Source organism: Pongo abelii, chromosome 4 (assembly GCF_028885655.2).
Source record: "Pongo abelii isolate AG06213 chromosome 4, NHGRI_mPonAbe1-v2.0_pri, whole genome shotgun sequence".
Classification (NCBI taxonomy): domain Eukaryota; kingdom Metazoa; phylum Chordata; class Mammalia; order Primates; family Hominidae; genus Pongo; species Pongo abelii.
In genome coordinates, this window is record NC_071989.2 from 165,910,065 (window position 1) to 165,934,075 (window position 24,011).

The following is a 24,011-nucleotide window of genomic DNA, read 5'->3' on the forward strand; positions in this document are numbered from 1 at the left end:
ACTATTCCTCCCTCCATAAGCTCTTAGAGCAAAAGCCCCAGGCCTTCCACTCTTGTCTGTAGCACGCCATTTACACATCCTCACAAGCTCCACAAATATCTAGATTTCAAATTCCAATCTGCAGCCGGGCACAGTGGCTCATTCCTGTATTCCTAGCACTTTGGGAGGCCGAGGCAGGAGGGTCACTTGAGCCCAGGAGTTTGAGACCAGTCTGGGCAACATAGTGAGACCCTGTCTCTATTAAAAAAAAAAAAAAAATCCGATCTGGGCTCAGCTGAGATGACATACTACATCAATATGACGAGACTCTTTTTTCAGCTCCAGTATTTTTATGCCACCAAATGCTTCAATGTACTCAGAGAACTTGTGACTTCCTAACACTAAACCACATTCTAGTGAGGAACTCAATATTTCCCAACATTTACTCTCACGAAGTCTGCTAACCCATAGCAGGCGTGCCCATCCTGAACTCTGGCGACTGTTTGCTTTGTGGTCTTTTCTTCATGTCCCCAGTATGGACATGAAGAAAGGGACTGAGGAACAGAGACATCAGCAATAGAGCCTATAGGAGAAGGGAGACACATGCTACAGTAGAGAGTCTTAGGGCTAATTCAAGTGGTAGATTGGCCAGGTCCATTTCTCCATCTGGGCCTCAGTTTCCTCATCCTAAATGAAAAAGTGTATTAAATGATCTGTTAGAGGAATTCCAGCTCCAATAACCTATGATTCTGTAGATCTAGATAAACCCACAAATCATATCACTAAAGCACAAACTGAAAGATTTCATGTTGACTGCATCTCCTTTGCCAAGGGCATGATGCACCCAGCAGAGAGGCTGCCACATATAACATAGTGCAGATAAAGAAACCAGCAGACTTTTGTGAAAATCATGTGGCTGCTTGGAATTCACTGTGGTCAGAATTTACCTCATAGAATGAGCAATGTGATGAATTCCAAGCACTGATGTCTTTGTGTCATGTTCAGCGCTGTAACTCTAACTCATAAAGAAAGTCAACCAGAGGAAGGCAGACTGTCTCCCCAGACATCCCAATGAAAGGAGGCATTTTACCTCCTTTTTTATATCTTTGCTTGGTTTTGTTGTCTCTCTTCCCCAGCGACCACTTTGGGAACCTGAAGAAACTGTGGTCATTGCCTTGTATGACTACCAAACCAATGATCCTCAGGAACTCGCACTGCGGCGCAACGAAGAGTACTGCCTGCTGGACAGTTCTGAGATTCACTGGTGGAGAGTCCAGGACAGGAATGGGTAAGGCATCTCTGTGGCTGCTGTCCCCATGTTTGAGGTGTGGTGCGAACAAATAAAATAGCAGGATGATTTGTCCTATCTCCCACAGTGTGACCACAGCTCTGAGGTGGGAGAGGAGAGCAGAGGCAGAAGGAAGAGGGAGGAAGAGGAAGTAGTTGAGGCTCGTTTTTCCTCTTCTCAGAAGTGGCTCTGAGGCAGTCACTTGCTATGCTTGCTCCCTGCACCCCATCTCAGGCACTCCAGACCCAAACTCATCTAAAAAACCCCCTGGATTTTTACGCTGACATCTACAATTTGGGAGCTTGGCAATTTGTTCTGCAAAGTGCTATTGTTCCTGAGTGTTAAGTGAGGCTGAAGGTACATCGCATTAGGAAGTGCTTATTTTTGGTGGAAAGAAAAGGTGTGTATAGAGATGGTACAGACTGATAATTATGTTAGGATGCACCAGAAAGAAGATACTAAAGATTTAGTTACAATCGCGTCATTGAACTAGCCATCCACATGACTCAGGGAGAAAATAAGGTTGTACAAATACCACTTTCCCACTATGCAAATTTTGAATGAAAAAAATACCGAGCATGAGATTCACACTGCCTTTTAAGGTTTTATTTTTTTTCCTCTTAATATATCCGATGTATTAACCCATGCTCTGGAATATTTTCCAGAATATGAGTTCAATGGTTGCATCAATCCAGCCATAAATGTACTCTAAATTGCAAATTCCCTTCTTGAACACTTAGGTTATCTCCAATATTTTGCAAATATTAACAACACTGCAACGAACATCTTTGTATATTAATATTAAGGGTTTAAATGTTTTCAAGGTATGAGGTTACTATTAATTTTAAAACATAAAAAAGAAAACTGTCCTCGCAACATATAGATCATTTATGTCAACATTTTACTTAACTAACAGTAGTGAGAAATATACATAAAAAATAAGCCACCCTCCATTTGCCCCCACATCAAGTCCAAAAGTAATCACTATTCGGCCAGGTGCACTGGCTGACGCCTGTAATCCCAGCAGTTTGGGAGGCCAAGGCGAGTGGATCACTTGAGGCCAGGAGTTTGAGAACAGCCTGGCCAACATGGTGAAACCCTGTCACTACTAAAAATACAAAAATTAGCTGGGTGTGGTGGCTCAAGCCTGTAATCCCAGCTACTCCACTGGCTGAAGCATGAAAATCACTTGAACCCAGGAGGGAGAGGTTGCAGTGAGCCAAGATGGTGCCACTTCACTCCAGCCTGAGCAACAGAGCAAGACTCTGTCTCAAAAAAAAAAAAAAAAAAAAAAAAGTGATCTCTATTAATACCTTCTTGTGTATCATAAATACAAGTTATACCTATGCAAATGCATCCTTTTTTCACTTGTACCAAGTGGATCCATTCTGTTCTGCATCTTGCTTTTAATTTTTAATGATATTAATACACATTGAAGATCTTTTCATACCAGCACATGCAAATCTACCTCATTTTTAAAATAGTTGCATAGGCCGGGTACAGTGGCTCACGCCTGTAATCCCAGCACTTTGGTTGGGAGGCCAAGGCGGGCTGATCACCTGAGGTCAGGAGTTCAAGACCAACCTGGCCAAAATGGTGAAACCCCATCTCTACTAAAAATACAAAAAATTAGCTGGATGTGGTGGCAGGCGCCTGTGATTCCAGCTACTCAGGAGGCTGAGGCAGGAGAATTGCTTGAACCTGGGAGGTGGAGGTTGCAGTGGGCCAAGATCGCACCACTGCACTCCAGCCTGGGAGATGGAACAAGAATCTATCTCAAAAATAATAATAATAACAATAATTGCACAATCTTAGAATGTATGATTGTATTATAAGTATTTAAATAACTCTTTATGGTGGGACATTTAGTTGCCAGTTTGTTTCCTCTGCTGTTTCAAACAAGGCTTTAATGAAGATCTTGTATTCATGTATCTTGGCCATCTTTGGAATACAAACATATATATATATAATATATATATATCACATTAGTTTTCCTTTTCTTTTTTTTGAGACAGGGTCTTGCTCTGTCACCCAGGTTGGAGCACAGTGACACTCTCACAGTTCACTGCAGCCTTCACCTCTCAGGCTCAAGTGATCCTCCCATCTCAGACCCCTACAGAGCTGAGACTATAGGCATGCACCACCATGCCCAGATAATTTTTAAATTTTTTGTAGAAATGGGGTCTCATTATGTTGCCCGGGCTTGTCTCAAACTACTGTACTCAAGAAATTCTCCTGCTTTGGCCTCCCAGAGTAGTTGGGATTACAGGCATGAGCCACCATGCCTGGCCTATATGTCACATTTCTAACTGTGCAACGGTTGAGTCAGAGTATGTGATATCTTAATTTTGCCACATAATTTCCTCACAAAGCTTGCCAAATTTACCTTCCTGTTAACAGAGTTATGGAAGTGCCAAGACTGGTTATCACTGAACTTTTAAAAAAAGCCAATCTGATGGGTTAAAAAAAAAAAAAAAAGAGGGGCACAAATATCTTTAAGGATAAGACTTTTTTACATATACCAAAATTTACATTTTCAAGGTGCCTTCTCTTTAAGTAGGCTTATCAACCCCATTGCAGGGGGAGGAAAGACAGAAGTGAATCAGGGTAAAAGATGATGAGATTCGGAACCATGGTTTGAGAGGCAGTGTAGTTTGCTAGCTAAAAACAGACCCCAACTCCCCTCATCTGGAACCTCCCTTTCTAGTTGATTCATGAAGACAATTGAGCTGGTCACATCACCTTCTTTTTGTCCATTATAGACAGGCCCATATCCGAAATAGGTTCAAGACTGTCTACAGGGTCTACAAACACTGAAGGGACTTAGAAATTCATTAGTTCAATCAACTGACTTTACTTAGCACACCTAATGTACCAGGAAATTTCTTCTCCTAGGTCTTACTTCTCCAAATGACAGTTAAACCCTTCATTTGGTGACCTGTGGAAAGGCTTAACTATGCACTTCAAAGGGCATCAAAGAGGACACCCCAGCAGCCAGTCAGCATTATGGGAATTTCCTCAGTTTGCTTTGTGATAGTGTGGTATAGTGGAAAGCACACAAGATGGGGAGACAGAGGACTTGGACTTTATCAGCTACTCTTGTCATATGTAGCTGAGGAGTCACAGATGACCATGTCATATGTGTGACCATGTCATTCACAGATGACCAAGTCACTTTTCCTGTGTGAATCCATTTCCTGAACTGTAAAATGCAGTTGATAAGGTCAGCTTAGTCTACGTCACAGTGTTGAGAAAATCAATGAGATGATGGAAGTAAAAGAGCTTTGGAAATTCTACATATCCACATACAACTATGAGAGTTACCACTTGTGTAGATGGCCCGGCTTTGGGTGGCATATTCTATTCAAAAGCAAAATATTATTTGATCAATTAATATAATTGTAAAAGTATAGTATGGCAAAACTAGACATAATTAAGGGGATTCCAAGAGTGATACAGAAGGAATGGCAAATTTCAGAATAAGCTGACTTTCTTCCGTTGGAATGGCTGCCTTGAGCACCGTATGAAGGATGATTCTGAGGGCAGATGTCCAATTCTCCGAAGAAAGTATGCCATGATTGATTAGCAATGTCTGCCAGAGGAGTAAAATATAAGATGATCGTCCTGTATTTGGCATCTACAGTCTTGATTTCTTCACTCTTCACAACTCTGCACCGATTACACATTTCCCATAAACATAATCACTAGATTGAAAATTGGCCTTATGATAAGAAAATTAAAACATGTTATGGAATAAAGAGCAATAAACTATCAGGCATCTTGTTTTGTTTTTTTTGTTTGTTTGTTTTTTGTTTTTTTGAGACAGAGTTTTGCTCTGTCACCCAGGCTGGAGTAGTGCAGTGTCACGATCTCAGCTCATGGCAACCTCCACACCACCGCCCCCACCCGCCACCACCCAGGTTAAGCGAGTCTCATGCCTCAGCCTCCCAAGTAGCTGAGACTACAGGTGCATGCCAGCACACCTGGCTAGTTTTTATATATTTTCTAGAGACAGGGTTTCACCATGTTGCCCAGGTTGGTCTCAAACTCCTGAGCTCAAGTGATCCACCCACCTCAGCCTCCCAAAGTACTAGGATTACAGGCGTGAGCCACCTCACCCAGCCTATCAGGCATCTTTTTACAGATTGACAGAGTATGGAGTATCTACTTAAACTAGATTTTACGTATAATCTAGTTTAATCCCTTCATTTGACGGGTATAAAGTCAGAGGTCCAGAGAGTAGAAGGGATGCCGCTTTCACCCTGTGGTATTAAATGAGATAATGAATGTGAAAGTGCTTTGAAAACTACAAAGTTATACACAAATGTAAAGAAGTTTGATATTCTTATTTTGTTTATTATGTTTTTTGTTTATGCACAATTATTAATTCTTGCTCAAAAGTGACTCTTGATCCCCAAATCTAGCCTGGCTTTATCCTTTTTTCTCGTGTTTATACCATTCATATCTGAAGAAGCTCAATTAGGGAGGCCTTAAATTAAAAAGCTTACAATGCCAACTGGTAGTGTCTTTTAGAATCTGTGGTTGCAAAGTCATCTTTTATATTTTAATTATTTTGGTTTCCTGACTATAAAATGATAGTACTAAAGTGGAAAAAATGTTGATTATCACACAAAAATGTTTCCTTATAGAAAATAGACACTGAATATTAATCTTTTTTTCCAGTAGAGGAAATTTCACAATGAGGAGAACAGCAAGCAGAGCTTTTTAAGTAAAATCGCCACTTCTTTTTTTATTATGTTTCATATTTTAGTAGTGAAATCAACCTGCCTGTAACAGACAAGTTGCTATTATTTTTTACCAATTCTTTTTTTTTTTTTTTTTTTTGAGACAGAGTCTCACTCTGTTGCCTGGGCTGGAGTGCAGTGGCACAATCTCGGCTCACTGCACCCTCCACTTCCTGGGTTCAAGCGATTCTTCTGCCTCAGCCTCCCAAGTAGCTGAGATTACAGGCATGTACCACCACGCCCGGCTAAATTTTTTTTTTTTTTTTTTTTTTGTAGTTTTAGTAGAGACGGAGTTTCACCATATTGGCCAGGCTGGTCTCGAACTCCTGACCTCGTCATCCACCTGTCTCAGCCTCCAAAAGTGCTGGGATTACAGACATGAGCTACCACCCCCGGCCTACCAATTCTTGTATTCTAAACTTTAAAATGTCTTATCGCAAATGCCAGATAATGTGATATTCCCCAATTTTTAGATGACTTTTAATGGATTAAACCTATAAAATGATATAAAACTTAGTTCTATGTAGATCTAAACACTAATTTTCCTTTTAACAGGCATGAAGGATATGTACCAAGCAGTTATCTGGTGGAAAAATCTCCAAATAATCTGGAAACCTATGAGTAAGATATTTTATTTCTTTTTGGAAAATACAGTCCTAAGGAATCCTCCCTAGGTTAGGAATAAATTATTGGTTGACTGTAAAAATACCAGATGACCCCTACTGCAACAGCAATGTTCACACATACCACCCAGCTCTTGATGCCTAAATAACACTTTCCACCAAAAAGAACCAGGACTTTCTGGAGAAAAGGCTTGGGGTAGGGATAGAACAAAAAGGAACTTGGAACATCTTTTTGTGCCAGAAAGTAAAGAAGTACTTAAAAAGAAATTTTTCTTTTTTAATTTTTTTTTTGAGACAGGGTCTCGCTGTCGCCCAGGCTAGAGTGCAGTAGTGTGATCTCGGCTCATTGCAACCTCAACCTACTAGGCTCAAACAATCCTCAGCCTCCCAAGTAGCTGGGACTACAGGCACATGCCACCATGTCCAGCTAATTTGTAAATTTTTTGTAGAGACAGGATCTCGCTAGGTTGCCCAGGCTGGTCTTGAACCTCTGGGCTCTAGTGGTCCTCCAGCCTTGGCCTCCCAAACTGCTAGGATCACAGGTATGAACCACTGTACCCAGCCAAAAAGATGTGGGCACATCAAATGAGCACAGAAGTTGGCTCTAACAGGCTCCATTTGATGAAATCTGGGACAATTTGAGTATCAAAATAAATAATGACTATTAAAATAAGTAGTAGACTACAAACCATTGAATAATATAAGAATCTGTAATGAATAGATAGACTGATAAATAAGGAAGTAAATAAAAAGGAAAGGGTTTTTTCTTATAGTAGAATGCCAACTAATGAATGATAAAGTTTAAAAATCATCATTTTGTGACCCAGAGTATCAACTGATTCAAGCAAGAATCCTCAATGAATGTCACCACTAGCAGGTTAAAGTTTGATGAGCTATGGCATATTTACATAGTCTCAAAGTATCTCCTCACAAATCACTTGTAATTACAAAGTGGAGATAACTAGTAGGTCCATCTTAATCAATCCAAATGCACATAAATAATGGAGCAAAAAGATATCTTGTGTCCCTTTATGTGATGCACTGAGAAGGGCACACATCATTTCTGCGATATTCCTGCTCAAAAAATGCACAACATGAATTTACTTATGAGGATATATTCATAAGGATATGTTAGACAAATCCAAATTAGGGAATATTCTCTAAAATTAATGTCCTGTGCTCTTCAAAAAAAATGTTAATATCATGAAAGACACAACAGGCTGAGAAATTGGTCCACATTAAAAAAGACTAAAGAGGTCGGGCACAGTGGCCCACGCCTGTAGTCTCAACACTTTGGGAGGCCGAGGCAGTTGGATCACCTGAGATCAGGAGTTTGAGACCAGCCTGACCAACATGGTGAAACCTCCGTCTCTACTAAAAATACAAAATTAACCGGGCGTGATGGCACACGCCTGTAGTCCCAGATACTTGGGAGGCTGAGGCAGGAGAATTGCTTGAACCCAGGAGGCAGAGGTTGCTGTGAGCCAAGATTGAGCCATTGCACTCCAGCATGGGCAACAAGAGCAAAACTCCATCTCAAAAAATAATAATAATAATAATAGATTAAAGAGACATGGTAACTAAATACAGTGGTGATCCTGGGCTGGATCTTGAACCGTACAAAAAAATATTTTTTGTTATAATATACATTATTGGGACAACCGATAAAATTTGAATAAGATCTGCAGTTAAGTAATAGTGTTAGGTAGACCTTAAATCTCATGACTTTTGTAATTGTACTGCGGTTAGATAAGCATATACTCTGTGTCTTAGGAAATAGACACAGAAGTACTTAGGAGTAAAAGTCAATTCTCAAATAGTTCAGAAGAGAAGTCAATCTATGTCTATCTAAAGGGAATAGTAAAGCAAATGCATAAAATATCAGCAATTGGCTCATCTGGGTTATGTGTATTTGATGGTTCTTTTACGCTATTTTACAGCTTTTCTGTAAGTTTGAAATTATTTAAAAATTTTTAAAAATTACTTTTTCACTAAATATAAGATACCAGGCCTAAAGAATAAAGCTAATGAGGACACCTATTAACGCATTAGGGTTCTTAATTCAAATGTGGTCGAGTTATTTGTTGCTGAAATTCTAGTAGATTCTTTAGTGAAGAATCATCATTTTCTGGAGTCTCTCAACCTGGTTTGTTTTGATCAAGTATGTGTGAGTAGCCCTTCCCTCAGTGAACAGAAGAGTCATCAGTTCTAAGAATTTTTGAGCTGAAATAAAACATATAGGGTATATGCTTAAATAAAATAAAAAATATTTATAGGAAATACCTTTGAAGAAAAAACAACAAGCATTTATTTCAAATGACCACTAGGCTATGTAGTTTTGTTTGTTCATCTTTGCTTTTAATCAGAATCTCTTTTTTTATGATCAAAGGAGCAAACTCAAAATTCCAACAGGATAAGCAATAGGAAATGGTGAGGTCTGGAGCAAATAAAACATGTCATTCACCCACCTAAAGGTATTTCAAGCCATTTTAAAAATAAAACACTATACCATGCAAACAAAACAATCTAGTTATACTGTACGCTTTCAGTTTGCATTCTCCAGATTATGAATTTCAGTGGAAAATTACATGACTTACAAGCAAACATTCAGATATTTAGTATATAACTGGATATATGAAAGATTCCAGTATGATAACTTTTTATTCGTGAACTTAGTGTTGTCTAGTTTCAGGTGAGATCTGCCTAAGTACTTAAAAATGTACCACCTGGTAACATACTCATGGGTTGGTAAATTGAATGGATTCAGGTCTCCTGCCTTGGTTTACAGTCATGACCTTGGGCAAGTTACCTCACCCTATTTGAGTTCTGATCCCTTCTCCATAAAATGAAGGCTCAGACAAGATGAAGGAAGGCAAATCATGACTCTCTTGCTGGCATTCCCTTCCCATGCACTGAACTCAGGCAGACATCACCCTTTGATAGTGAAGCTATTTACCCACCATGCTGGTGACAACCTTTTCAGTGCACAGCTCTAGGCAGCCACTACTATTGCTGATGGCCTGTGTGTGAGATGAAGCCTATATTTTCCCAATCCTCGATTAGATAATCCCTAAGAGCCCATGTTGGTGTCATGTACTGTTCTGTCTTATAATGTTCAAAACCCCTAACGAATCCATGAATTCCTTTAGTCATGGCTACTCTCAAGTAGCCAAACAAGTTTGTTAAGTGGTATTCCTTCCCTACCCAGAACTTCTTTCCTCCTGCATTTATTAATTTTCAAAACTGATTATTAACCGATGATCAGTTACCTAAAAAGCAGCCAAAGAGGTTAGGATGTGGCTCAAATATTGTTAACAACATAAAAAAAAACTTCATCCCTAAAAATCATTTATATTCTTCTTTACCATTTTATAGTTGTTTTTCACCAGACAACAAAATTATAAAAATAATGCAATTACTTGGCAGAATGTCTGGAAGAGCAGTCTTAAAGAGGAAAATACTACAGTTGTTTTAAAAGGATGTTTGCTAAACTTTCAAACTGGTGTTACAATTTTATAGCTGCACTAGCACCCTCCTCCTTATAACGAACTATCTACTGACTTATGAAACAAAGAGGAAAATTAATGTTTTCTAAAACTTTATTTTAGAAAATTTCCAACGTATACAAAAGTAAAGATAATAATATAATGAATATCCACGTTCCCCAAACCCAGCATCAACAATGATCTATATTTTGCCAATTCTGTTTCATATGTTTCTTTCCAATTAAATGTTTTAATACCTGGAAATGAATCATGCATTTGCTTTTGAGTTTAAACGCACTGGTAGAAACATATGTGTGCAGGCCTGTTAAATAAATAAAATACACTTAAAATTTTTTTAAAGCACTGGTAGAAATAGAAAATGACCATATGATTTTCTAGCATTGTCTTTTATAAGTAAATAATGAAACTTTAAAATATGTCATTGACATATGACTTTTCCTTGCTTTCAGGTGGTACAATAAGAGTATCAGCCGAGACAAAGCTGAAAAACTTCTTTTGGACACAGTAAGTCTCCTTCACCTGTCTTTTGACATCAAATAAAATGAATTAAGTGCAGTGTCTCATGCCTGGAATCCCAGCGATTTGGCAGGCCAACATGGGAGGATCACTTGAGCCCAGGAGTTCAAGGTTACAGTGAGCTATGATTGTACCACTGCACTTCAGCCTGGGCAAGATCAAGACCCTGTCAAAAGAAGAAAGGGAGGAAGGGAGGGAGGGAGGGAAGAAAGGTAAAAAGGAAAGAAAGAAAGAATTGTACTGTTTTTTCAGCTTTGCTGTGTTTTATGCCAATGCAGTGGGTCGACATGTTGGATTAACGATAGTTATCATGTCTGGTGAAAATATTCTGGGAATTTACAGACTAGCAAACCAAGGATAAGAAACCTGGGCTTGGCATTGACATACAGACATCACCACCGCTGCAGCAGTCTTGGCGAGTGATGATGGCTGGCCGTGGGGTGCCATCAGGGCTGGTCAGTCATGCCTTCTTCTCGGTGTGGGTCAGAGGTGCCTGTGACTCTGATTCGGCCTGACTGGGCTGTGAGTCCAGAGGAAACATAGCACTTGTTTTAACTTACATTTCATCAACAGTTATCCTCTAAAGCCATGCAGTGTGCATAGCAGGACCGATTTTACTCAGGGATGTCAAGATTAAGGGAGAAAGGGAAGAGAAAAGTAGAGAACACGGTATGGTGGGGCAGTTACTGGGCTCTAGTTCCTGTTATGTCACCAACTCAGTGTGTGACTTTGGGGACCTCTCTCCTTCCTCCTGGGCCTCTGTTTCTCAGTGAGTAGAAGGGGAGAATTGGATTAAGTCAGGGATCACAGTTACCCAGCCCTCATCCTGCCACTTTCTGCTCCTTGTCCTGTGACCAACACAGCTGATCACAGTCCACGGCATTGGGACTTTATTGGGAAACAAGACAAATGCAGAAAAAAGAGCAAACGAATAATCTAAAATAAACTAAGGTAAACTCCAGAGGAGTTGGGAAAGATTCCATGAAGGAAAAGAAGTTGAGCTGAGTCCTTGCTGAACTCTGGTCTCTCCTTGGCTCTACATCAACTCAGCACTTAATTATTTCCTGTGAGTTCCCCAAAAAAACACATGTTAGAATGGCGGGAAATGTTCAAAAATACACATTCCCAGGTCCCACCCCAGATCCACAGAATCAGAGTCTCCACTGTTAGTTCCCGGGAATCTGTACTTTCTCAAGTTAAATTTACGATGCAAATGTAGCCAGCTCAAACCTGGTGCTGCCAGCCTGTGTTATTGGATAACAAAGTAGAATTTGACTAATATGAACTAATTGAGTGGAGTGCAAAATTAGCTAAAACTCTGAATTACACTGTGTTTAAACAAGTGTAGTTTTGTTATATTAATCACACATCAGTTAATGACGTCTATGGAGCACTTCAAACAGCCCACATTAATGACTTCCAAAAGATGATTCCTGTATGACAGCAGTTCTTGTGAGGTGCTAAGTGCTAAGTACATTTTGCTTGCTCTGGCAGTTGAAACATTCCTCCTTACTGATATATAAATATGTATATATATATTATATATATATATATATTTTTTTTTTTGGAGACAGAGTCTCGCTCTGTCACCCAGGCTAGAGTGTAGTGGCATGATCTTGGCTCACCGCAACCTCCACTGCCTAGGTTCAAGTGATTCTCCTGCCTCAGCCTCCTAAGTAGCTGGGATTACAGGCACATGCCATCACACCTAACTAATTTTTATATTTTTACTAGAGACGGGGTGTCGCCCTGTTGGCCAGACTTGTCTCGAAACTCCTGACCTCAGGTGATCCGCCTGCCTTGGCCTCCCGAAGTGCCGGGATTACAGGCATGAGCCACCACACCCAGCCTCCTTACTAATATTTTGAGCTACTTTACCAAATTCTCTTCTCCTCCTTAGGTAAATATGAGGGCAAACTTCAATGGGTCCCTGTAAGACTTAGCCCAGATTCTGGATAGAATTCAATGGCATTTTCTTGCTATTTTTCACTTTTTTTGTATGCTGTTTTTGAAACAATAGCTGTATTATTTCTAGATGTATTTAGAGTCTTTTTATCTAATGAGTATAGGACCTTTAAGAGATGAATTGCTGCATAGTATTCCATGGTGTATATATGCCACATTTTCTTTGTCCAGTCTATCATCGATGGGCATTTGGGTTGGTAAAAGGATGAGTTCATGTCCTTTGCAGGGACATGTATAAAGCTGGAAAACATCATTATCAGCAAACTAACACAGGAACAGAAAACCAAACACCACATGTTCTCACTCATAAGTGGGAGTTGAACAATGAGAACACATGGACACATCACACACCAGGAACATGGACACATCACACACCAGGAACATGGACACATCACACACCAGGGTCTGTCGGTGGGTAGGGGGCTAGGGGAGGGATAGGATTAGGAGAAATACCTAATGTAGATGACAGGTTTATGGGTGCAGCAAACCACCATGGCACATGTATACCTATGTAACAAACCTGCACGTTCTGCACATGTACCCCAGAACTTCAAGTATAATAATAATAAAAAAAGAGATGAATTGATTCATTACACCTTTTTATGAACTAAAACTCCTGGTTTACTGCCCCATACATATTTTGCCACTAGACTATAAACAATTTATCTTGTTCCTGCTGTACCTAGGCACCCAAAAGTGTATCTAGCACCTTGTAGTTGTTCAATAAATATTTGTTGAATGAATGAATGAATACATTGAAGGCTTAATAAATGTTTTTAAACTAACAACTCCGCTTAAGGGGGACCTGGGTGATCATAAGCATCACTGCAGGAGCTTTTTAAAAATACAAATTCCTGGACTCCAGGCCTATCCAGTCAGAACCTCAAGAGGTGGCACCCAAGTTATTCTGGGACTACCCACATTTGGGAGCCACTAAAAAGCATCTCCTAATGTGCCATATCAGTTCTTCCAATGTTGCCTCCTCCCAGAAGTCTCTCATGCCTTCCCTCGCCCTAGCTATGGAACGTGGTTTTTCTTGCCTTTGAACCTTTATGGGTCAAATGTTATTATCAGTATTATTACTTCTCCAGTGGCTCTGTTCTCACTCTGCCTCCAATCTCAGCAGTTTCTCTTGTCTTTACCCATCTAGGTAGATGGTAAATTCCTTGCTGGTAACTCACTTAGAACACCTTACAACATCTCACACATAGGGTGACCTGAAGTTCAGACATTCTAAAGTGTCATCGAAGACTCAATGTTGACTTAATAGTTGATTTGTTTCAAGAGAAGAAAAGCACCACCTCCAGAATGAAAGACGGCTGTATGTCAGAGACACTCTTAAAGTATAATGCAGCATAACAAGACTATGAATTATCCGTCCATCTTTTCACAATAACTTACCCTGTGTGTAGAGATTATCTTCTGAAAGGTCACCTTCAAATTATATGAACAGAAAGAAAGAAAAATACTCCTAACACAACCAACATGTCTCAGATGGAGACTGACAATGGAATAATTACTTCCAATAAGTAGCAAACATAGCATGTGATAATAATGGCCAATAATAACCCTAATAGTTCTTGTCCTAGTATTGTATTCCAGGAGCAATTCTAGGCACATTACCTTAGTTCTCCCAACAACCTTCCAAAGGTCATTTTACAAATGAGGAAACTGAAGCTCATACAGTTACTCATCTTTATAAGTTCCTTTTAAGGCCAGGTGCGGTGGCTCACGCCTTTAATCCCAGCACTTTGGGAGGCCGAGGCAGGCAGATCACTGGAGGTCAGGAGTTCAAGACCAGCCTGGCCATCATAGTGAAACCTCATCTCTACTAAAAATACAAAAAATTAGCCAGGCGTGGTGGCGGGCACCTGTAATCCCAGCTACTCGGGAGGCTGAAGCAAGACAATCGCTTGAACCCAGGAAGTGGAGGTTGCAGTGAGCTTAGATTGCACAACTGCACTCCAGCCTGGGTGACAGAATGAGACTGCATCGCAAAAAAAAAAAAAAAAAAAAAAAAAAAAAAAAAAAATTCCTTTTAAACCCAGAGATTCTAGAATCCAAACAAATAGCGTGGGCCACTGTGTGTGTGTGTACACAGATGTGTGCCCACAGGCAAACCATCTTTTTAGTTGTGGGATAGAAGGATTTGTGTTGTTTTAGTTTCTACATACTTTGTTCCTTATACTCCAAGTGTATGCCCTCCGCACAAGGATCTTGTCTAACTCTGACCTTTACCTAGGACCTTCACCATGACTAAGTTAAGTGAATCATAATATTTGGCTTAACAAATGTTACCAGCGCAAATTTATAGTGGGGTAGGAACAGGGTGTTAGATATGAAGTACTTAAAATAGACTTCAGATTTTTTAATTTCCACCAAGAATGAATAAAATGGTATGTCCATTTATTAGTGCTTATTTCATCAGTGCTGGCAAAACTGTCAAGGTGGCGAAAGTTACATTCTCAGGGCACTCCCTTCTTCCCACCTCTCTCATGAAACCAGGAGCATAATGTTCTTTTTCCTTCCGCCCTGCAGCCAAATTCTCACTCCGGAAAGGACCTAAGAAATATATGATCACTAAGAGAATCCTTATACACTATTGGTAGGAATGTTCATTAATTCAGCCCCTGTGGAAAGCAGTTTGGTGATTTCTCAAAGAACTAAAATTAAAATTATTATTCAACCCAGCAATCCTATTACTGGGTATATACCCAAAGGATAATAAATTATTCTACCTAAAAGACACCTGCACTATTCATAATAGCAAAGACATGGAATCAACCTAGGTGCCTATCAACAGTGGATTGGATAAAGAAATTTTGGCACATGTACACCATGGGGTACTACGCAGCCCTAAAAAAGAACAAAATTGTGCATTTTGAAGCAACATAGATGCACCTGGAGGAATTATCCTAAGTGAATTAACACAAAAACGGAAAACCAAATACCACATGTTCTCACTTATAAGTGAGAGCTAAACAGACATCAAGATAGGAACAATAGACAGTGAGTACTCCAAAAGTGGGAAGGAAGGGAGAGTGGCAAGGATTGAAAAACTACCTGTTGGGTAATATGTTCACTATCTAGCTAATGGATTCAATAGAAACCCAAATCTCAGCAACACGCAATATGTCCATGTAAAAAACCTGCACCATACGCCCTGAATCTAAAAAATTTTTAAAGTTATATATTCCCATTAAGACACTGACAAAGTTTTCAGGACAGTTTTATACCTCTGTAGGGAAATGGAGAAGCAGCTTCTAACATTCTTTGAAAGGAGGCATCCTGGAGTAGTAGACCAAGGCTGAGCTTTGCTCACATGCCAGAGTTCAAATCCCAATTCTGTCACTTTCTAGTTGTGGGTCGTGGGAATGCCACTTAAGCTCTCTGGCACTCAGTGTCATTGGCGGTTAATGATACCAATATCCAGATGGCAATATTGTGGTAAGAGTTGGAAAATATCTGTAAAGCGTCTGATACATGGGGAGCTCTAAAAGGCAGAGCTTATGTCTCTGTCTCCATTCATGGTTCATGTCAGCACAAGAACAGTCTGGGATCCATGTAGGAGACCAAGAAATATCTACTGAAGGACAGGAGTAAATGAAACGGTAGCCATTCTTACTGAAATCTGTTCTATGCCAAGTGGGCCTACAGTATTTCTTCCTTCTGTGGGCAAGAAAGTGGAGCTGGAGGCATAAGCCTGGTTTCCTCAGATCACTAACTTTCCATTCTTTCTAACCATTCCAGGGCAAAGAAGGAGCCTTCATGGTAAGAGATTCCAGGACTCCCGGAACATACACTGTGTCTGTTTTCACCAAGGCTGTTGTAAGGTATGGAGCTAACTCTGCTCAGCAAAGTGGAGAGAAACACTTCTGAAGGGTGTGAGCATTGGGGTACAGACAACAAAGTTAGACAGTACAAGAGGTAGAGGCTCTCACTAGAAATGGTCTGTTTTCCCTCTTTACTCCGAGAAAACCAAAGCCATGGAGATCAAGGATAGAACTTAAGAGACTTAGAAAGTGACAGAGCTGGGAGTGGATGCCAGGTCCTCTTTCAATTAGCATCTCCAATTTTAGAGTTCTAAAGACATAAAATACTTGGCACTGTATTGGATGAGTATATAATTTAATACATAGAATAACAGAAGAGATATTTCTATCTGGAAGCAAAAATTTATGAACTCCAGTTCTGGCTCTGCTCATAAAACTACGTACCATTAACTGAGTCTTTATTATGTGCCAGAAAATATGCAGACCATTTCCAATCCTAAGAAGCCCTGAAGGTAGGTATTACTATGCTCATTTCACACAGAAGAAACCAAGGTTCAGGAACTGATGGTGCCTCCCTATCACCATGGGTCTGAAGGCGCCAAGCCACATCCAGGCTCCAGCCAACTGGACTGCAAGATCCTTCCTGCTTTTCTGCCTCTCTGGACCTGTTTCTTCTCTGTAAAACAATGTCTAAGAACCTATCTAGGTCTCAAATTCCCTTCTAATTAGAACATTAGTTAGAACTAAGCTGTTTGACAATGACCAAAGTGCAGTCAGAATTAAGAGAAGAGACAAATAATTTTTAAGGTGTCTTCGGAAAATTTTTTTGGAAGACTGAGGATGTGAGCAGGACGTGGAGCAAGGGCAGGTGGCAAAGAGGAAGGGCCCAATCCAAGGAATGGGAGGGAACACAGTGTACACCACAGAGGGGCCATGCCTCTGCCTTGGCTGGGAAACAGTAAGGAGGTGACCTGCAACCCCACAGGTATGACGGAGAAGGGATGAAACATAAAGTTTGTGTCGAGGCTCCCCACAACTACCCCCAGCTTCAGGGACTCACTAGGAGGCCTTCCAGGACAAAGACTTATTGAGATTTAATACAGCAAAGTGATACAAAGCAAAATCAGCAAAGGGAAAAGACACATGGGACAAAATCTAGAGGAAACAAAACACAAGCTTCCGAGAGTCCTCTCCCACTGGAGCCAAACAGGATGTGCTTAATTCCTCCAGCAACAAGTTGTAACCACACGTTAGCAGTCTACCAGGGGAGCTCATTAGAGACTCAGTGCCCAAGGCTTTTATTGGAGGCTGTTTCCACAGACAGCCCCTGCCTAGCACATGCCAAAGTTCCAGATACCCAAAAGGAAAACAAGCGTTCACCATAAAACACATTGTTTCTAGCAGACAGTTTAGGCACAGCTCGCCACCCTTATCAGTTAGGGAAAGAGTCCTCCCGAAATCCAAGTTCTCAAACACCAGCCAAGGGTTAACCATGCAAGCAGGCCTTTCTAAGGAGGGTAGTCAGGGCTGTTATGTTCATCCTCTGCAGCACAAAGTCAAATAAGGGTGAAGGGGTCAGAGAGGCTTTCTCAATGTATGCTGACAATCAGTTAAATTCATAGAACAGGCAAGGCAAACATATAGCAAATATTTCCATTCCCTCATTTTGTGGCAATGGAAGAACCATCACCAATCCATCACAGCATTGCTATCCACTGGGTCCAGACACAACCTCAGAGTCCTTTTTACACAGTACTGCAGCACCCAGGGCCAATCTGTCAAGACTGACTTACAAGTTGAACAATATCTGCCATCTTGTGAGAGGTTACAAGACAAAGGTAATAAGAACTTAATACTAGTAGACTTTTTTGTGTCTCAACATTGCTTCTTAATAATCACTACATTTGTGTTTCATTTGTTTAAGTGAGAACAATCCCTGTATAAAGCATTATCACATCAAGGAAACAAATGACAATCCTAAGCGATACTATGTGGCTGAAAAGTATGTGTTCGATTCCATCCCTCTTCTCATCAACTATCACCAACATAATGGAGGAGGTAAGCTCTAGAGCAGGGGTGGACCTGGGCCGCCCAGCAGGAGGTGAGCAGCAGGTGAGCAAGCATTACCGCCTGAGCTCCGCCTTCTGTCAGATCAGCGACATTAGATTCGCCTAAGAGTGCAAGCCCTATTGTGAACAGCACTTGTGGAATCTAGGTTGTGTGCTCCTTATAAGAATCAAATGCCTGGTGATCTGAGATGGAACAGTTTCATCCTGAAAGCAACCCCCTGCCACACCCTTCCATGGATAAACTGTCTTCCAAAAAGCCGGTCCCTGGTGCCAAAAAGGTTGGGGACTGCTGATTTAGCGGACAAAGCCAGAGGGCACCTGAGTTAGGCTTTTTTGGCTATCAAGGAATACCTGAGGCTGGGTAATTTATAAAGAAAAGAGGTTTAATTGGTCCGTGGCTGTATAGGAAGCATGGTGCCGGCATCTTCTTGGCTTTTAGGGAGGCCTCAGGAAGCTTTCAGTCATGGCAGAAGGCAAAAGGGGAGCAGGAGTATCACATGGCAGGAGCAGGAGCAAGGAGGGAGAAGATGCCACAGACATTTAAACAACCAGGTCTTGCATGAACTCAGAGTGATAACTCATTTATTATCACAAGGACAGTGACAGCACCAAGGCATTTGTGATGGATCCCACCCAATGACTCAAACACCTCCCATCCCGCCAGGCCCCACCTCCAACATAGGGCTTTTCTTTTCTTTTCTTCCCTTTCCTTTCCTTTCCTTTCTTTTCTTTTCTTTTTTTTTTTTTTTTTTGAGACAGAGTTTTGCTCTGTTGCCCAGGCTGGAGTGCAGTGGCTCAATCTTGGCTAACTGCAACCTCCACCTCCCAGGTTCAAGCGATTCTCCTGCCTCAGCCTCCTGATTAACTGGGATTACAGGCATGTGCCACCACACCCAGCTAATTTTGGTATTTTTGGTAGAGACAGGGTTTCACCACATTGGCCAGGCTGGTCTTGAACTCCCGACCTCAGGTAATCTGCCCGCCTCAGCCTCCCAAACTGCTGGGATTACAGGTGTAAGCCACAGTGCCCAGCCAGGGTTTACATTTCAACATGAGATTTGGAGGGGACAAACATCCAAACTATATCAGCACCCACACAGGAGACTTAATGAAAACTGGCAAAAGCCCACCCTGGCTTCTTTTTGACTATAAATAATAAATAAATATACAAATAGAAAAATATGACAAATATTTAATTATATTATATATCTTCTATTAGCAAGCTATCTTGTGGAAATAATGGAATTTTACCACCTGCCCATCTGTGCTTATGATGTTTTCAAGGAGGATATGATATCAGTAATTAGGCTTTGGGATTTGTTTTCCAGAATAAAATTAGCTTTTGAGTCTGATTATTATTATTTTTTTTAGTGATTTAAGTTAGATGGTTGCTAGAGCAAAGCCCTAACCACTGCTTCTTGGCTTTTCAATCAACCCAGGCCTGGTGACACGACTCCGGTATCCAGTGTGTTTTGGGAGGCAGAAAGCCCCAGTTACAGCAGGGCTGAGATACGGTGAGCAGTACAATCAGGAATGTAAACTCATGTCCCTAAAGGTCTGGGGCAAGTTCTGAATAAACTGGCCATAAGCCTACCTGTTCGTCAGACTACAAATCACCATTAAAACAAGTATATTATATATCTAGAGATGATGACACTAATGAACATTTACATTGTGTGTAAGAGAAGTAATATACAAGCACATTTCTCTAGGACAAACCAGTGGGCATTGGTTTTAGTGAAGAGTTCATTAATGAAGTGTTTATTAAGCACCTACTTTGTACAGAGCACCCTACTAAATGCTATTAGAAAAATATTAGAAAACCATGCCTTAGCACTGTGTTTCCACCTATCTTCTAGAACTTTTATATCATCTAGTTGGTTGAGTAGCAGATTGCAAGAACTGTAAGCTGACAGCATCTAGAAGTGTTTGTCTGCACAAGAGAGTGTTAAAATTCTTTGGAATGCCTTTAGGCATGGCATGATCTCCAGTGCTGCAGCCCCTACTGTGTTTTCTTGTCCTTGCTTCACTCACTTGGGATTATCTGCCTGGACTCTGAAGGCATTTGGCTTTGCATCCCTGGGTCCCAGCTGTGTGCTGCCTGTGGAGAAGGCTGGTCTAATTTTCATTTCTTATCTCCTTGGTTGGTGGTTCTCAAACTTCAGTGTGCATCAAAGTCTTCTAGAATGCTTATTAAAAATGTTGACTCCTGGCTCCTATCCAAACACTCACCAAAACACAATCCTTGATAGGGTCCTGGAGTCTACTCTTTTTTTCTGGCATGGTCTTGCTCTGTCACCCAGGCTGGAGATGCAGTGGCGTAATCACGGCTCACTGCCGCCTTGACCTCCTGGGCTCAAGCCATCCTCCCACCTCAGCCTCCCAAGTAGCTGTGACTACAGACACACGCTACCATGCCTGGCTAATTTTTAAAAATTTTTTGTAGAGACAGGGTCTCACTATGTTGCCCTGGCTGGTCTTAAACTCCTGGGCTCAGGCAATCCTCCTGCCTCAGCCTCCCAAAGTGTTGGGATTACAGGCATGAGCCACTGTGCCCGGCTGAGTCTACATTTTAAACAAGCATGCTAGGTGATTTTGATACAGGTGGTCAGAGGGCAATACTTTGAGAACCGCTGCCATGCATGGGCTTCTTTATCCCTAACCAGCACCATGTCCGGCATACAGTAGGTGCTCAATACTGCTTGCTGTTGAGTCTCTGCCTCAAAGCAGTGGAAATCTGGCTGTTTAGGTACCAGACCGAGCATTGGGGAAAGATAGTGCCTCTTTAGACTCCTTATGAAAATAAGGGTATTCTAATAAATGTAGAATCTTAATGTGTCCATGCTGGATGGGATTTCAGATATTATCTGGTCAGCCCACTCGTTTTGTTGGTGAGGAAATTGAGCTTCGGAATCTCATATTTGTTGGTTAAACATTTCTTGAGAGTCTCCCATGTGCCAGACACTGTGCTAGCTTATGCCTTTGCACAAATTCTCTTTAAATCTCTCTCTTTAACTGCCCCTCTGCCCCAATAAGGCCTAATAGGGTTCTGTGTATATAGCAGGTGCTCTTAATAGATGAATGAATGAAATAATGATCAGCTTGAATGAAATTTACTCAGTGTGCTGAGAATGATGATTTCCAATTTCATCCATGTCCCTACAAAGGACAGTAAACTATTGCAAGGACAAAAAACCAAACACCGCATGTTCTCACTCATAGATAGGAATTGAACAATGAGAACACATGGACACAGGAAGAGGAACGTCACACTCTGGGGACTGTTGTGGGGTGGGGGGAGGGGGGAGGGATAGCATTAGGAGACATACCTAATGCTAAATGGAGAGTTAATGGGTGCAGCACACCAGCATGGCACATGTATACATATGTAACTAACCTGCACATTGTGCACATGTACCCTAAAACTTAAAGTAAAATAATAATAGATAGCATAAAAAAAAAGAAATTTTACTTGGTGTGAAAAATGACAATAAAAACTTTACAATCAGACATAGAAAATGGGACACTGCAAGAACCCTTTCTTTAATATTTTGATAAATATGGTTTCTTTAATATCTTGATTAATGCCACTCTCCTTCTTTCCATGTTACCTTCCCACACATATTTTCATAGTTTTCTAGCATATCCTATGTTATTATGTGGGAAAAAGATAATTTATTTGCCATCTTTGAATTATATTAACAATAGGCTAAAATTCTAGTTAGGGCTTTATAGTCCCCTGGTATCCCAATACCTTATGTCTACTGCTTGCTGACCCCAGAGAACTGTCTCTCTCTCTTCCAGGAAAATGGGTGATCGATCCCTCGGAGCTCACTTTTGTGCAAGAGATTGGCAGTGGGCAATTTGGGTTGGTGCATCTGGGCTACTGGCTCAACAAGGACAAGGTGGCTATCAAAACCATTCGGGAAGGGGCTATGTCAGAAGAGGACTTCATAGAGGAGGCTGAAGTCATGATGTGAGTGCTCAGAACAAGGATATGCAGAAACTCCGGGGGGGAACATCGGTTCCATGTTCTTGAAATGCCAAACGCCAGGTGGTACTATCTCCCTGCGCAAACTCCCAGCAGTGGCTTCCTATCACACAGAGAAGAAAATCAAACTCTTCACAGTGGTCTCCAAGGCCCACCGTAATCTGATCGTGCCCACCTCCCCCTTCTCAGCTCCTACCCATCTCTCCTCCGGTCCATGACATGCCAGCCACACTAGCCGCTGCTCATCTTCACACACACAGCTGACTCCTTGCCATTTTTCAGGTCTCAGCTCCAATTACATGTTTTTGTTTTGGGGAGGGAATGAATATTATTTTCATCCAAACCATAAATTAGACAAAATGACCATTGGCTATTTTGGTACCATAATATTTTCGGCTTTTTTGGGAGACTGAGTTTAGGCCATCTCACCCCTTGTCTTTTTCCTCCAGGAAACTCTCTCATCCCAAACTGGTGCAGCTGTATGGGGTGTGCCTGGAGCAGGCCCCCATCTGCCTGGTGTTTGAGTTCATGGAGCACGGCTGCCTGTCAGATTATCTACGCACCCAGCGGGGACTTTTTGCTGCAGATACCCTGCTGGGCATGTGTCTGGATGTGTGTGAGGGCATGGCCTACCTGGAAGAGGCGTGTGTCATCCACAGAGACTTGGTATGAGCATGCAGGGTGACACCCACAGGTCCAGGGTAAAGGGACAGGTCTCACTGAAATGACTGGGAATGCATTAATAAATAATACATTACAGACAATCTCCTTTTCTTTCTCAACTTCTCCCTTCCTTCACCTACTTTGGGTGGTCCTAGTGGAAAGGGCTTCATGAGGACTTACTTCTGGGCACTGATCCCAGCCCAAACTCTTTCACCTCCTGCATTTCAGTTTACATTCTTCCAAAATGGAGATAACTGCCACTCCTTCTTAACCTCTCTGTGACTCAATTTCCTCCTGGTAAATTGAGGAAACTGAGTTTGTCTGAAGGTGTTATTCAAGGGTCTACCAGAATCACACTGGGGAAGCCGTTAAGCTACTCTCAGAATATCTGGTGGCTGGGACTCAGGAATATTCATTTTAACACATTCCCCATATGATTTGTATGCACATTAAAATTTGAGATATGCAGCCGGGTGCGGTGGCTCACGCCTGTAATCCCAGCACTTTGGGAGGCCGAGGTGGGCGAATCATGAGGTCAGGAGTTCGAGACCAGCCTGGCCAACATGGTAAAACCCCATCTCTACTGAAAATTCAAAAAATTAGCTGAGCTTAGTGGCGGGCACCTGTAACCCTAGCTACTTGGGAGGCTGAGGCAGGAGAATCACTTGAACCCAGGAGGCAGAGGTTGCAGTGAGCTGAGATCAAGCCACTACACTCCAGCCTGGGTGACAGAGTAAGACTCCATCTAAAAAAAAAAAAATTGAGACACACTGGGGTGTTATCTCTAATGGCTCTTTCAATGCAACAGTCTATAATACTAATTAGGGGTCAGGTACTCTCCCTATTGAAGAACAGTTTTAAGAGGATTAACAACATCAAAACATTCTTAATTT

At 41.3% G+C, this 24,011-nt stretch overlaps 1 protein-coding gene across 2 annotated transcripts in view; it reads left to right on the forward strand.

Moving 5' to 3' along the window:
* The window catches only part of ITK (IL2 inducible T cell kinase), an 80,262-nt gene that overhangs the window by 41,664 nt on the left and 14,587 nt on the right, over positions 1-24,011 (forward strand). For both annotated transcript variants that reach the window (XR_008525574.1, XM_009241229.4), the window contains exons 6-13: positions 1,116-1,267; positions 6,568-6,633; positions 10,591-10,645; positions 16,373-16,455; positions 18,320-18,453; positions 19,904-19,978; positions 22,269-22,440; positions 22,905-23,121. Coding sequence is in view for 1 of the 2 variants with exons in the window: in XM_009241229.4 (XP_009239504.2) it covers positions 1,116-1,267; positions 6,568-6,633; positions 10,591-10,645; positions 16,373-16,455; positions 18,320-18,453; positions 19,904-19,978; positions 22,269-22,440; positions 22,905-23,121 (954 nt within the window). In the remaining variant the exon portion in view is untranslated. The remainder of the gene's footprint in view (positions 1-1,115; positions 1,268-6,567; positions 6,634-10,590; positions 10,646-16,372; positions 16,456-18,319; positions 18,454-19,903; positions 19,979-22,268; positions 22,441-22,904; positions 23,122-24,011) is intronic.